The following is a 13,364-nucleotide window of genomic DNA, read 5'->3' as shown; positions in this document are numbered from 1 at the left end:
CAAAAACAACAGCTCTTACCCAAAAATAAGCTTGTATCAGCCTACACAACTGAGACGATCAGGATCCATTGGGCGTGTTCTTAAAAACCTTCCTGAATATTTCACCTGCCTGTGACCCTGTTCTGTGCTAGAAGCGTGATGTGAGCACAGGATTTGGGCTGTTTCTCTTGTCTTAGAAGTAGAGGCCAGAACCACAGACTTCTAGGATTGCAAAATAGGTGATGTGGATGGCCAGGAACTGTTTGTTTCTGCCAAAAAAATAACAGTTTGCATAAGGGGTTTTTTTCCATTTTCTTTGTTTTAGTTACAAAGAAAGGACAATTTTTCTATGTAAGAAAAGCAAAAATAAACTTCTAGTTTTGTCCTAGTGGTCTATTTTATTATTATAGTTTTGATTTTTCTTTTTTTTTTCAAGTTTGACATTGATTTTGAATGCAGAGACCACATGGTTCTAAGTGGGGTGACACTGACACAGAACATGTGCCTTAACTTGAATTGCCTTTTCCCCTCTGTTTTTTTGCTGTGAAAATATTTTCAACACTTTCAGAGCCAGTTTGGACTGAGAAACCCCCTCCTTTTTTTTTTTCCTAATGTGAAATAAAAAGTAATCCTGGGGGCACCTGGGAATAGTTTAGGACAAATGAGAAGAGATGTTGGCACTTTTGTTTCTTGAAAAGGGAAAGGGTGAGGGCCAGCTCCTTTTCCATTGTTTTAGGAAGAACATTCTCATCATAAGGGAAGAAACTGGTAGAAGAAGCTCTGTAAGAATGTTTTTAAGAACAGATGTGAAATACTGATCAAAAGTTATGCAGGTAGAAAAATCCAAACTCTGAGAGCTGAGCTGCACCACCTGTGTGCCTTACAGTACATGGTACCTTTGTGGGCAGGTTTGCTCTGTGCATTTAAAGGCCATGTGGTTGTGATTCAAACACCTACCTCTTAAATCCTGCTTAGTTGTTCCTGTCTTCCTCCGAAAGACCACACAGATGCTGTGTTTAATTTCCTTCTCTCATCAGCGCCCTCTCTCCTTTCTGCTTGGTGCACATGACATCCTTTGGGCCTGCCTGCACTCACCTACTGCTGCAGGTTTGGCTTTTCCCAGGGCTCCCACTGCAGCCTCTGGCCTTCGGAAAACATCCCAGCCATCATTCTTCAGTGTATTGTATTTTGTATTCATTCTCTGGCTTTGTTACAATATACATTCAGTGTGTTACTAAAAGGCAGAGAAAAAGCATCATCTGAGTTTCTTTAACAAGAAGGGTTACATTTTTCTTCCTTTAAAGTCAATTGTGACTTAAATCTTCAGCTATCCCAGGGTGATCTGTTCTATTTTAGGAAAGTAAAGAAGTAAAAGAAATTTATAAAATAAACTCCTGTCAGATGTAAGCTGTGTACAAGAGTGGCTTTAAACTGTAAGATGAAACACTGTCAGAATTAAAGATGGTGTGATACCACAGGAATGTGACAACGAGGCAGCAGAGTCACTGCTGCAGTTCCCTGACCTGTACAGTTTGCCCCACAGGAAGCATTGAACCTTTCCCTCCAGAAATCTCCAATCATGGAATAATGAATTATCCCTACATGTATTCCCTGATGGCCTTTTCCATGTGCTGCTGTGACACAGGTTTTTAGCAAAGCAAGTCTGCAAAACCAGTACCAAATACTTTCTCTTTCTGAGGCTTCATTGGTATTTATTATTTTTTGCTGCAGTAAATCATCAGGCTTAATTTGTATTTTTCTGACTTTGCTTTGGCTGAAAATAATTCCTAGTTATTTTACTGACTGCTACAATTATCCCCTCATTCCTTCACTAGTTGCTAGAAAAATCTGCAATTAGTCATGCCACTCCTAGAAACCTTCACTTAATTTCATGGAATGCTCCTTTTGTCTTTTCATTTACTTGGAATGTTGTTTTTTTCCCTAGATCTTAAGGATGGACTTCGCCCTAAATGTTAACAAAAAGCACTGATGTTTTCTAGAGTTGCTGTCCAAAAAACCCCTATTTCGTCAATTCCTGCTTCTGGGTGACCAATTTGTTTTCTGATTTTTAAGTTATGAGAGTCATTTCACATTCACATGTGAAATTCTGGTCCCCTGGAAACTTTGGCTTAAACAAAAATATGGTTTTAGCCTGTGTTTTGTGTTCATGGCTTTTCAACAGACTGTGATTAGATAGATATAAGTGTTAATCACCACTGGACTTAAAATGACATTTTTGCTCCTTCTGATTTATGTTCATGAGAGTATTTTTAACACTTTTTGTCCACTTAAGGAACAAATCACTTACCAGCACATTGTGTAAATCATCTCATTTGCTTTCTTTTGATGTGTTTCCTAGAAAGGCTCTTCTCCAATACCCTTTTAGCACCGTGAAGAATTTTTGTCTTCTTTACTACAACTCCTCTATTAGTATATTCTTTCTTGTCTGTTTTTATCCAATAAAAAGTTTAGAAAAAGAGGCAGGCATGTAACTTTTAGACTACATAAAATATGATGCAGACCATCATTTATATTGAAGTCACAACATGCACATGGCAAAAAGACAGTACTAAGAAAAGATGTGGTTCTGTCAGAAAATAGAAAAGTGCCCTGAAAATGTGGAAGAGACCTCAAGAAGACCTTGACGTTGGAAATGGGGCTTGCAAGAAGATAAGCAATCTGCAAGTCTGAAAGCAGACACTCTATAATTAGAAATGCACTGATGACACAGCAGAAAGGTTAAGTGATCCTTGAGCAGTATCCATATGAGATTGCTTCCAAGATTAAATTTAATTACAGTTATTCATGTTGCTGGTTCCTCGCTGGAACTGTTATTTCAAATATTAGCAGGATTTTTATCACTTCTTCGTCCTACACTTTTAATGGTTTTGGCCTCTTCTGGGAAGCCTCTGTGTCTGTGTCAGGCAGAGGAAGGATCTGTGCAGAAGTGATAAAAATGCAGTGTCAGGAGCAGTGGTGGTGCCAAGAGCCTCTGTGACTGACCTTCGTAGCAGGCATCACACACACACAGTCAAACAAAGCACAAGCAATGCAGTGATGGTAACGAAAACATTCCTCAGTCTTCCTTATATTTCCATATCTCCAGGTATTGTGTTCCCATTTTATCCCCCCTAGCCCTGGCACGTTTTGGGGGCACACAGAATTACTCTGTGTGCTACCTGTCTGTGTCTGCACAGTGAAAATCGTGAAGCAGATAAAGTCAGCTCTGTCCAGACAATCAATTTTCATTACAATACATGAATGCTGAGAGGATTTCCAGTAACAGGAGATGTGGCCAACAAATACCTGGTGGTTTGTTTCCTAACACAATGGGGGGAACATGTGGATGTAGAAAAGCTGGTGTTTCATCTGTTGCTCTGGTTCATAATTTTGAAAGGAGGGAAAACAAAAAGAAACTGGTAATCCAACTTTTAAAAATGCTTTAATAGTGATACATAATCGACTATGACTGATGGTCTCTCTCTTGCAGCAACATATACAGAGATTTATATATTAGAGAGAGAACACAAAAAACTACCACACAGTTAAATGCTGGTGCTACTAAATATTTTTTATTCCCTCTTAGGAGCTTATAAAAATATCTGTACATACAGTCCAGTTCACACAGACAAGTAATTTTGTAATATCAGGATTTTTCTTTGGCCACAAGGTTATTTTCTAGTATTAAACCCCATTGGTTTTTCACATAATTTTCCTTCTTTCTGCCTCTGGGGTGCAGCGACATTGGGGTTTATACACTGGGCCAACATAATGTTGCATTACATTCCTCTCCTTTGCAAAAATGAAAGTTCTTACTGCATGCTCTTTGAGGTAAACATGGAATTAAACACAGAAGATCAGAAGAGTTTGTTCTAGCTGTGGTGATAGCTGGAAATTTATTCGATTTCCCTTTTCCCTTTTTTTTTTTATTCTCATAGAGAGGGTTTTTTTTTTGAGTTGTGCCCATTTAAAAATAATTTCACATCTAATTACTACAGTGTCAATAAACATGCTCATCAGCTGATTCAAGGCAATGTCCTCTGAACTGCCTGGGCTCTGAGAGTGTGGATCTGTTCAAAGCACACACAGGTGCAAGATTCATTGCAATAAGATCCACTGCAGTAACCCACAGATTCATAGCACGTACCCACTTGCCTGCTGGAGTGAGGTGCCTTTATTTAATGTCATAGCTGGTGACTGGAAATAGCCAACACAAGGCCTTACCCTGATCTGTTCCTCCCATCACCTTCTCCTGTGTGGGTTCTTAGTTCCACTGCCTTGCTTGTCTTCATCTTTATTTTCCATCCTCAGCTAAAGTGGCTTTCAGCTTCCCCTGCAGAGTTGCCTCCTGAGAAAGGCAGCGTTGTGCTGTTGGGATTTAAGCTGCACTCAACACTGGCTCTCAGGAGTCACTGAAAGCCTCCCCACAGGGTGTTTTGTCAGTGACTGAGCTCAGACTGGTCCACCCAGTGTCTGCTCCAGGGGCATCCAGGCTGCTGATCTCAGGGACATCACATTTCCTGACTCAGATGCCACCCAGCCGTTATCTCAGCTCTGCTTTGGCCACACTGACCCTGGGAGAGCTGCATTGCCCAGGTGGTCACTAATGGCCAGCCTGGGGCACAGTGGTGGTTGAACTCCTGGTTTGCAAGCGAAAAATGAGCCCTTTTTTTTTTTCATTTCCTATATACCCAGCTCTGTTTAGTCCTGAAAAAGAGCTCCATGGTAACAGCTTTACCATTCCTGTATCTTCCATGATTTGCAGATCGTAATTAACAGTAGCTGCGGAAGTTGCACTAAGCAATATAATCCTGTTCTTTAATCCAGACTTCCAAGCAGAGCATCAAAAAAGGAAACTTTGAAAGATACCTAAGCTCAGATGTTACAGGTTTGAAACAGGCACATAGAACAAAAATACAGTGTCTAAAATTAGAAAGTGACTGTAGCACTGAGCTGCATTTTAAGGTGATTTGAGTAATATTTCTGAGCCATGTAACCTATCTTCAGTTCTAAAACTTCCATCACTGGTATGCAGGAATTATTTAATCCTTTGGTTGCACTTTGGGAAAATTGATTACAAGTAGAGTTTGCTGAGGTTCAATTTACTTCTCAAGGATGCTGTGAAAGCTGCTGAAGTAATTCACTGTGGTAAAAATTGACACACTATCTGATTTTAGACAAAATGTAAAAAAATCTTTAAAAAGGAATTTGACCACATACCCAAACAAGCTAAAATTATCATTGAGCTCACTTAGAAGCTTGATATTACAGATCCCTCCTAAAAGTGCTGTTCTGCTATGTTGGCCCCAGTTACAATGTGCCTGCAGTGTGTAATGATATGCATATAAAATGTAGTTCTACCAGCACTTATTATAGCAGTTCTCCAAATTGCCATCATGTATTTCAGCAGTAGCACAATTGCATTTACACTGAGAGGGAGGGTATGTCAGGGGAAATACTTCTGGGTGAGCTGGTGAGAGCAGTGCAGGCTTTTGGGGCAAACCCAGCCCAGGGAGTGTCCTGTGTGGCTGTGCCTTATGGAGATGCTGAGTGAGGTGACGGGTACCCTTGGCTCAGGGAGTTTGGCAGAGACACCTGCACAGGAGACTGTTTTCTGGGTAATGGGTTTGGGTTTTATGCCTCAGGTCAGGGGTGACCTAAAGGACAAAATCCAAATGAGGTGGTGGGGTATTTGTGTGAGAAGAATTCTAGGCATGTATATACAGTAAAAGAAAGAGGGAAATATTTAAACTGTGAATATAAATGCTGCCCGAAAGAGGCAAATTCATGTTATGGTTAGTTCACTGTTACTCAATTGACTAGTGCCTTTACTTCATGTGTGATCCTTATGATAAACTGTCAGAGGACTCGAAGTAATTGAATGATACATCTGGATCTCTCTGAAAAATTCACAGCAATTGCATCAGGAAATTATATCTAGTTTAGGGATATTAAATATTCCATTACTACTGCTTTCACTCTGTAGCATTACTAGAACTCATTTGTTTCTTTTCTTCCCCTCAGCCCTAAACAGCAGGCAAAAATGGCAGAGTACTGCAGATTAATATTTGGAGATGCCTTGCTTATGGATCCTCTGGAAAAATACCCGGTAATGTGGCTTGGTATTTGTCAGATCACAAATGTCTGTGTGAATTTTTATTGAAGTGTTTCAGCTCTGTCTCATTCTTCATAGACAGCCTTTCAAAACCGAGTCTAAAGGAGGGAGTTAAACAATGTGAGCTGTTGGTGACTTAAGCATCATTTTTTATGCAGAGATTGCCCTGATATAGTGAATTGTAATCTTCTAAATGCAATTGATTCTCATAGCTGCCATTTTATAATGTAGGCTTTCATATTTGAACTAATACTTATTTTGGTTATTACTGTAGACTTTTCATAAAGCATTTTTCTTCTTAAGTGCCCTCAGTAGCCCTATTTCATTTAATGTTGACTTTACCTCTTGTGCAAAATCCATTTAATTTTAACAGGGCTTACAGAGGTTACAGAACTGTCTTGTACCATGTGGACCCTAAGAAATCATCATAAGCTTGTTTCTTTTATTGTAAAATCTTTCTTCTTTTTTTCTGCAAGCTTGAAGCTGGGGTTCCTCTTCCAAGCCCTATGGATTTAATGTACAAAATTCTGGTGAAGAATAAAAAGAAGTCACATAAGTCAGCAGATGGAAGTGCCAAAAAGAAGCTTTCAGAACAAGCTTCCAACACGTGCAGTGATGCATCCAGTATGTTTGAACCTTCCTCCCCTGGAGCAGGTATGAGTTGAATCCACAAATATATTTCTGCCTAAAACACAAATGCTTAATTACAGCTGTAATTCAGTCCATTTACAGTGCTCTAGCAAGGCAGAGGTACCCCAGTGTGGGCCTTGCTCCCCAGGAAACAGTGCAAGTGTCATTGATGCAGGAGGGTAATCAGGGAGGACTCAGGGCTGAGAAACACCCCTGGGGTGACCCAGAGCTCAGGGGTGTTGCCAGCATGTGTCTGCACTGCTTATTAGGTAGAGTGAGCTGCCAGCTCCTCCAGCCTTGGCTGCCTTCTCTGTGTGCCCGAGCCCACCATCAAGTAGAGTGTTTTCTTGTCCCTGTTGGCTCTGGGCTGTGCCTGCCACTTGGTGCCCCCTCAGACTGACCCCTTGCCCAGGGGAGCTGCAGGGGTGTCCTGCAGTGTCCCAAGGTGTTGGATAACATGGTCAGGTGCCTGTCCTGCCACTTGGTGCCCCCTCAGACTGACCCCTTGCCCAAGGGAGCTGCAGGGGTGTCCTGCAGTGTCCCAAGGTGTAGGGTAATGGGGTGAGGTGCCTGTCCTGCCATTTGGTGCCCCCTCAGACTGACCCCTTGCCCAGGGGAGCTGCAGGGGTGTCCTGCAGGGTCCCAAGGTGTAGGGTAATGGGGTGAGGTGCCTGTTCCTCACACACCAAGGCTCAACCTGCAGCTGTCCTGTGTTAGTCACATCTCATACCTTTGTGCAAAGGGCTGCAAGATGTTCTTCTGTTCCAGAGATGGAAACAGGCAAAAGCAGTTCTGCAAATAAACATTTGTTACTCAAGTGTTCCCATCAGGAATTGTAGGGAATGTAGCCAGGGAAGCACAGTATATTACATTTATCTTGGTCCTTATTAGCAGAATTCTTAAAATGAGAAATGACATATAAAGGTTGCTGTGGTGCATATGTTCTGGTAGTGCCTGTGGGGTCTTCAGGGATCAGTTGTGAGTGTTGGTGTTAGCAAGAGATGGTCTTTGGCCTGAAGAGCTTGAAACCAAACTAGAAAGACAAAGGGAAGTGCAGAGAAAAAGGTAAAGTATAAAGATTTGCTCTTAATCACAGGAGCAGATTAGCAACCAGCAAGACAAACAACAGAATCTGTGTATCCTGATCCCCAGCCCAGTGTCTGTTCCTGCACTGGAATTGGATTCTTCAAAGCATAGACATTTATGCCCCAGCAGTAGAATACTTACACAGCACATTGAAAGCTCTTTTGGAATATAAGTTCATTACCATTTGCTGTTCAAAAACTTTTTTTCGTTGTTTGTAATTTTTTCTAAACTCTGATTAACTGAGCTGAAAATCATGCTGGCAGTTTGCCTCGAGCTGAATTAAAAAGAAAGAAATTCTGCCTCATTTGTGGGTAACATTGTTTATCCTATTAGAAGCAAAGAGAGTTTTCAACTGCTGTTTTTAAGAAAGTCTGAAAAGGGCATGCTTTGGAGTAGGCTTTCAAAGGAAGATTCATCCTGGTGTCAGGGATGATTTAATACTATTTTCTTGATTTGCTTTAGACAAATCCCAAGCAGCAGAAAAGTGAATTTATCTGAACAATACCTGTGGGAAGTGAAATAAAATTAAGCCAATCTTATCTAAGGACAGACAAATCTGACAAAGCTTAAGAACAGTTTAAGGATGACTGACAAGGAACACTCAGGTTCTCATTTTTGCAGAATACTTTGAATTTTTAAGTATTCAGAGCACAGCTCCAGAGATTTCAGCTACAGCTTAGAGCCATGAGAATGCAGCAAATCTGTAAATCAAGTGGCAGTGGTTTTTTTGGGAACATTTAAGAAATAAATCATTGACCATTTTATAAGACCCATGTGGCAAGACCCAGAGAAGAGCAGAGCTCAGCAGTCACCAAGACGTTCTGCTCCCTGTCTCATTCCTTTGTCCATCTCAGTGTCAGCAACGTGTGATGCTGGAGCACTGCAAGCCTTGTGCTCCTCTGTGCCCAACACAGTTTCTCTCTGGAGTAATGGCACCACAGGCTCACTAAGGGAAGTCTGACTCCTAACATTCCTTAACATGAGGTGTTTCAGTACTTCAACCTTAATAGAATCTTCACATTTAGCAAGTTGGGCATATTATTCAAGTAACTGTATTGGATGGTACAGCTCCTGTCAGAACTGCTGCTGATCTCCAGAAGAAGGTTCTGCTGCTTTGGTCTTCTTCAGATTCTAAATGAGTTTTTTCACAGCAACGCAAAAAGTATGAAGATTCCTGCTTGAGCTGACAGCAACACTGCTTGAGGTCAGATTTAAACCCAAATAAACCATGCTTTGATATGTTTGTAAGACATACCATCTAAAAGCATGGTGTTGGTGATACAGCAGCAATAATGCAAGAAAGAATTCTGAAAGGAGCTTTGTGGAATGCCTTGCAGGATGCTTATGAAGCTCATGTAAGAAGTAACTTCAGTAGGGGATATCTGTCAGTGAAACAAACTCCTAAAAGTGCAGCAAAGCTGACTAAGCAGAAGAAGAATGTCTGAGATAACACCTATGAAATAGATTGTAATTTTGGTAAACAAGCATCTTATACCTGGCTGGTTTTGCACAGTGAACAGAAGTAAATAAGCACGATTTTCAAAGAAATTCTATTGCAGTGCAGGAAGAACAGTGGCAGTGCTGCAGACCATCCATTCCACCAAAAGCAGGCCCCTACTGAAAGTAGCTAAAACTTGTTCATTGAACAGTGTTTAAATTTCTAAGCAGATTGTTAGTTTCTCACTGATACAATGACATTTTTGTCAGAGTAGTGGGTGCGACAAGGGAAGAAACACGGGAAGACAGAGAGAGAGGGTAGAATTGGCTCCATCATTTCATGATGCTTGAACAGAAAACTGGATAAAAGGTTTTGAGCTCAGTGTCTGTAAGTGCCTTAGTACATTGCTGCTGCTTGCTTGCTGAGACCATGGTCCATTGTTACAAAGCAAAATGGCTTAGCAAACTGAATAAAGTTTACTCCTTTCCTTTTTAAAAATCAGCACATGCTGAGGTACAGTGGGAAAAAACCCCAAAATGTGATTCCCCTCCACAAGGTGCTGGTGGCTGCCTAAATGGTACAGAGCTAACAAGCTGCACCACCAAGTTCATAATCCGTGCTGGCTGTTATTTTGAAAGGATCTGAGAAGGCAGATTACCAGATCCCTCTGAATTTCAAGCACTGTCTAACCTTTTGTTTTGTTAGGCTCGCAATATCTCATGCTGCTGAGGAATGGTGAGGATGGATAACATTTATCTTCCCTGACCCTTGGTAACAGGGATTTGTCTTGTCGTTCCCAGCTCTCCTGATCCTCCTCCATGCATGATTACTGTGTGAACCCCTCTCTCCCCATGTGCTGGGATTCCATCTCCTGTGTCCACTCATTATGCTGCCCCATTTCTCCACTGAGGAGTTCCCTGTGCCCTTCTGCCCATGAGCAGTTGAGAGTTTCTGTGTTGTAACTTACCTGTTATGGTAGGGAGAAACATCCTTTGATTTCTTGGTATTCTTCTGCCTGCCCATCCACGGGCAGGCTTTTGTCTCGGATTTGGAGTCAAGGCCTTGTAGCAGGGATGGCTCTCTGTTGTCACTGTTTGTGTGCTCTGTAGCGTGGAGAGGGCCTGGCCTGGCTGTGCAGCCCCACTGAAATACAAAGAGTAATTATGTCATGAAAGGTCACTGTCCCTAAGCTCACACATGCCCAGTGGACTTGACCTGTGCACAGTGTCTGTGCCCTCCTGGGAAGGGATGGCAGGATGGCATGAAGCTGATCCCACTGCCACTGCAGGATCAGTGAGAGTGAAGGTGTCCACAGCACAGGCATCTCCTCAGCCTGGCCAGGGCTTGCTCTGGCTTTGTGTCCCCTCAGAGCCACGGGGAGAGAAGGCTGGGTGTGAGCACAGGAGCATTGTGCTGGGTGAGGGTCAAGGCAGATGTTCTAAAACACTCATTTCTGTTCTGTGTGCAGTCCTGTCCCAGCCTTGCTGCCTGATGCAGAACTTGAAAATGAGATCCGATCTCCTCGGGAGTACTCCTGTTAAATATTTTTAAATAAGCAAATAATGTGTTGTGTGCTTTCTTCCCTGGACTCTTCCAGCAAGAATAAGCTAGCATGTACCTGGTGTCTCAGCACTGCAAGTTGGCTGGAACTGGCACACATCCCCCATTTTGTGGGCTGTGCAAAGTGTTATTTTGCCAGTCTGTTTAAGTCATTGGAAAGCTTCCTATCCAGAGATTGTCACTGTGAATCCTGTGAGAGCTCGGCTGGCTCTTCACACTGTGCTGAGGTTCCTGGAGCAATCCCTTGAGCCTGTTGAGCAATCATGTTATTTTCTTCAATGAAACGTTCAGGAAGAAATGTGTTGATGAAAAGAGCCCTGACATTTCAACATCTGCATCTGGAAGGAAGCACAGCCTGGGTAGTCATCCCTTGGTTGTGAAAGGCACACTCATGTGCTCTCCGTGTTCAGGAGGGTCCCACTGGGCATGATTCAAGGCCTGCTGGAACAAAGGGCAGTTCATTGACTCAGTGGGCTTTGAATTCAACCCGACCTTGACAGAAGGAACTGAGGCTAAATTACCATTCTCTGGGCAGTTTGGGGATGCTGCACAGTAGTCAGATTTTTTTGCTGCCACTGATGAATCACTGTGGAATAAAATCTTTAGGGAGAGTTGTCAGTCTTATAGGTATGATAGGTGACTGCACTGTAAGTTAAATCTTCTTTTCCAGAGTCTTCTTAAGATGTACAATGTACACTTCATGGCAGCCAGGCCTGCAGGAGGAGTTTCTAAAGAGAAAGATAAGCTTCATATTTCTCAGTGGTTTAATTTCTGACACAACCAAATAAAAACATTTTGCAGATGAGGGGAGGCATTCATTAATTCACATTAAAGAGTTTGTGTCTTGCCCGTAGGAATCTGATGAGTGCACCGCTATTGGGAGCAAGGCAATGAATGTGTTTTATCTGGTCCTGTTTACTCTGAACACATTTTCGGGGAAGGACGAGCCCTGTGCATCTCGTTCCCATTTTTTGGCTTACACTGCCCTCAGCCGGCACAGCTGAGCTCTGGCACCCGCGCCCTCACCGAGCACACCAAAGCTCTGCCGGGGGAATTGGAGTCAAGTTCCTGCAGTTTGGCTCCTGTGCCAGACCCTCCCAGCTGCGTTGCCTCAGTGCTCAGGCTGGGATACATTCAGAACTCATGGATTGGTTTTGCTGAACAGCCCTTGATAGCACAGCACATGAGAATCTCACCGATTTTCATGTGTGATTCCTTCACCCCAACTGTGCTGTCATCTGTGAGCTTCCCTGGTGGGGAGAGGCATCTGCTGGAGGCCCTGCATGGATTCTGCAACAGCAGGAGTTTGAACTCGCACCTTCAGACCGTGGGGCTGTGCCCCAAGCCTGGGAACATCTCTTCAGAGCTGTCTGTGCTGCTGTACCACACACTGAACTCTTTCCTCAGTGCTGATGGCCAAAGACTAAGCATCAAACAGCTGCAAAGGAAAAGTTTTAGTTTGGTTGGGCAATGAGAACTTACATCAGCACCCAAGAGGGATGAATCATGAATCCCTGGAGACCAGTGCACTCGATTTGTGCTGTGACAAAGAGCACATTTACAGCAGTCTCCCTCAAGCTGTGCTACTTGCACATCTTTGTTGAATTTGTCTCTGGTAATTATGACTGTTGCCTCAGCCAGTAATTATCTTCTGCTTGGAACTTTTCAGGAGAAGCAGACATGGAGAGCGATGATGATGATGACTATGATGATGACTGTAAGAAGTCGTCGATGGATGAAGTAAGGCTGTAGCCGTGTGCTGTGGGGATGGGTCGGTTCCAGCGTGTGTTACCAGGAGTGGGGCTGCCATCCAGTGGAGACAGGGAGGCAGGACACCGGGAAGCGCAGCACGAGCTTTCCCAAGCTGCTTGTTAATCAGCTGGGAAGCGCATCTTTGCTTTGTTTATTTGTACTTTCGCTTTCTGAAGATTAGGAGCGAATAGCACCGCGGCTGATCTGTTTTAGGCAGCTGCCTGTGGTGCATTTAGCGTTTTTGGAAGAAAGACTTGACATCAGAAACTTAGAGCTGTATTTATTATTTATCCAACATTACTGATAAATGTGCTCAGCACTGTGCATGTGTAAAGATAACGCAGTCCCTTCTCTAGGAGTCATATATAAAAAGAATGAATACAGCAGCAATTTAATATAAACTTTTCCATTTTATAGCACGTTTCCTTCTTTACTATGTGATGCTTGCTATGTGAAGCATTACCTTCACTGAGACAGAGGCAGGGCAAGGTCCCACAGCTGACAGGGAGCTGGGCTTTGGTACTTGATGGACAGATCAGAGTGCAGCCTCTCTCCCTTCTCTGCCCCAGGGCACTGCTGGGAGTGAGGCCATGGCCACGGAGGAGATGTCTAACCTGGTGAACTACATTCAGCCTGTGAAGTTTGAGTCATTTGAAGTATCAAAAAGTAAGTAAGCTATGCATGAGCAGCATCCTGTCCTGGAAATTACCTAGCAAGTGTTTGGCAGAAGGTTCTGGGGAAGTGCTGCTTGGCTTCCTCTTGGTTGAGTACAGGAGCATGGACAGAAAATGCTCCCTTGGTGTC

General features: G+C 43.0%; 1 protein-coding gene across 5 annotated transcripts in view; it reads left to right on the top strand.

Moving 5' to 3' along the window:
* PLCB1 (phospholipase C beta 1) overlaps positions 1-13,364 on the top strand; it is a 346,939-nt gene that overhangs the window by 245,526 nt on the left and 88,049 nt on the right. For all 5 annotated transcript variants that reach the window (XM_071582157.1, XM_071582156.1, XM_071582161.1 and 2 more), the window contains exons 13-16: positions 6,004-6,088; positions 6,571-6,748; positions 12,478-12,548; positions 13,130-13,226. In XM_071582157.1, the coding sequence (XP_071438258.1) occupies positions 6,004-6,088; positions 6,571-6,748; positions 12,478-12,548; positions 13,130-13,226 (431 nt within the window). The remainder of the gene's footprint in view (positions 1-6,003; positions 6,089-6,570; positions 6,749-12,477; positions 12,549-13,129; positions 13,227-13,364) is intronic.

Source organism: Pithys albifrons, chromosome 2 (assembly GCF_047495875.1).
Source record: "Pithys albifrons albifrons isolate INPA30051 chromosome 2, PitAlb_v1, whole genome shotgun sequence".
In the NCBI taxonomy this organism is placed as follows: domain Eukaryota; kingdom Metazoa; phylum Chordata; class Aves; order Passeriformes; family Thamnophilidae; genus Pithys; species Pithys albifrons.
The sequence above is the reverse complement of the archived record's forward strand: the minus strand, read 5'-3'. Positions and strand labels throughout refer to the sequence as shown.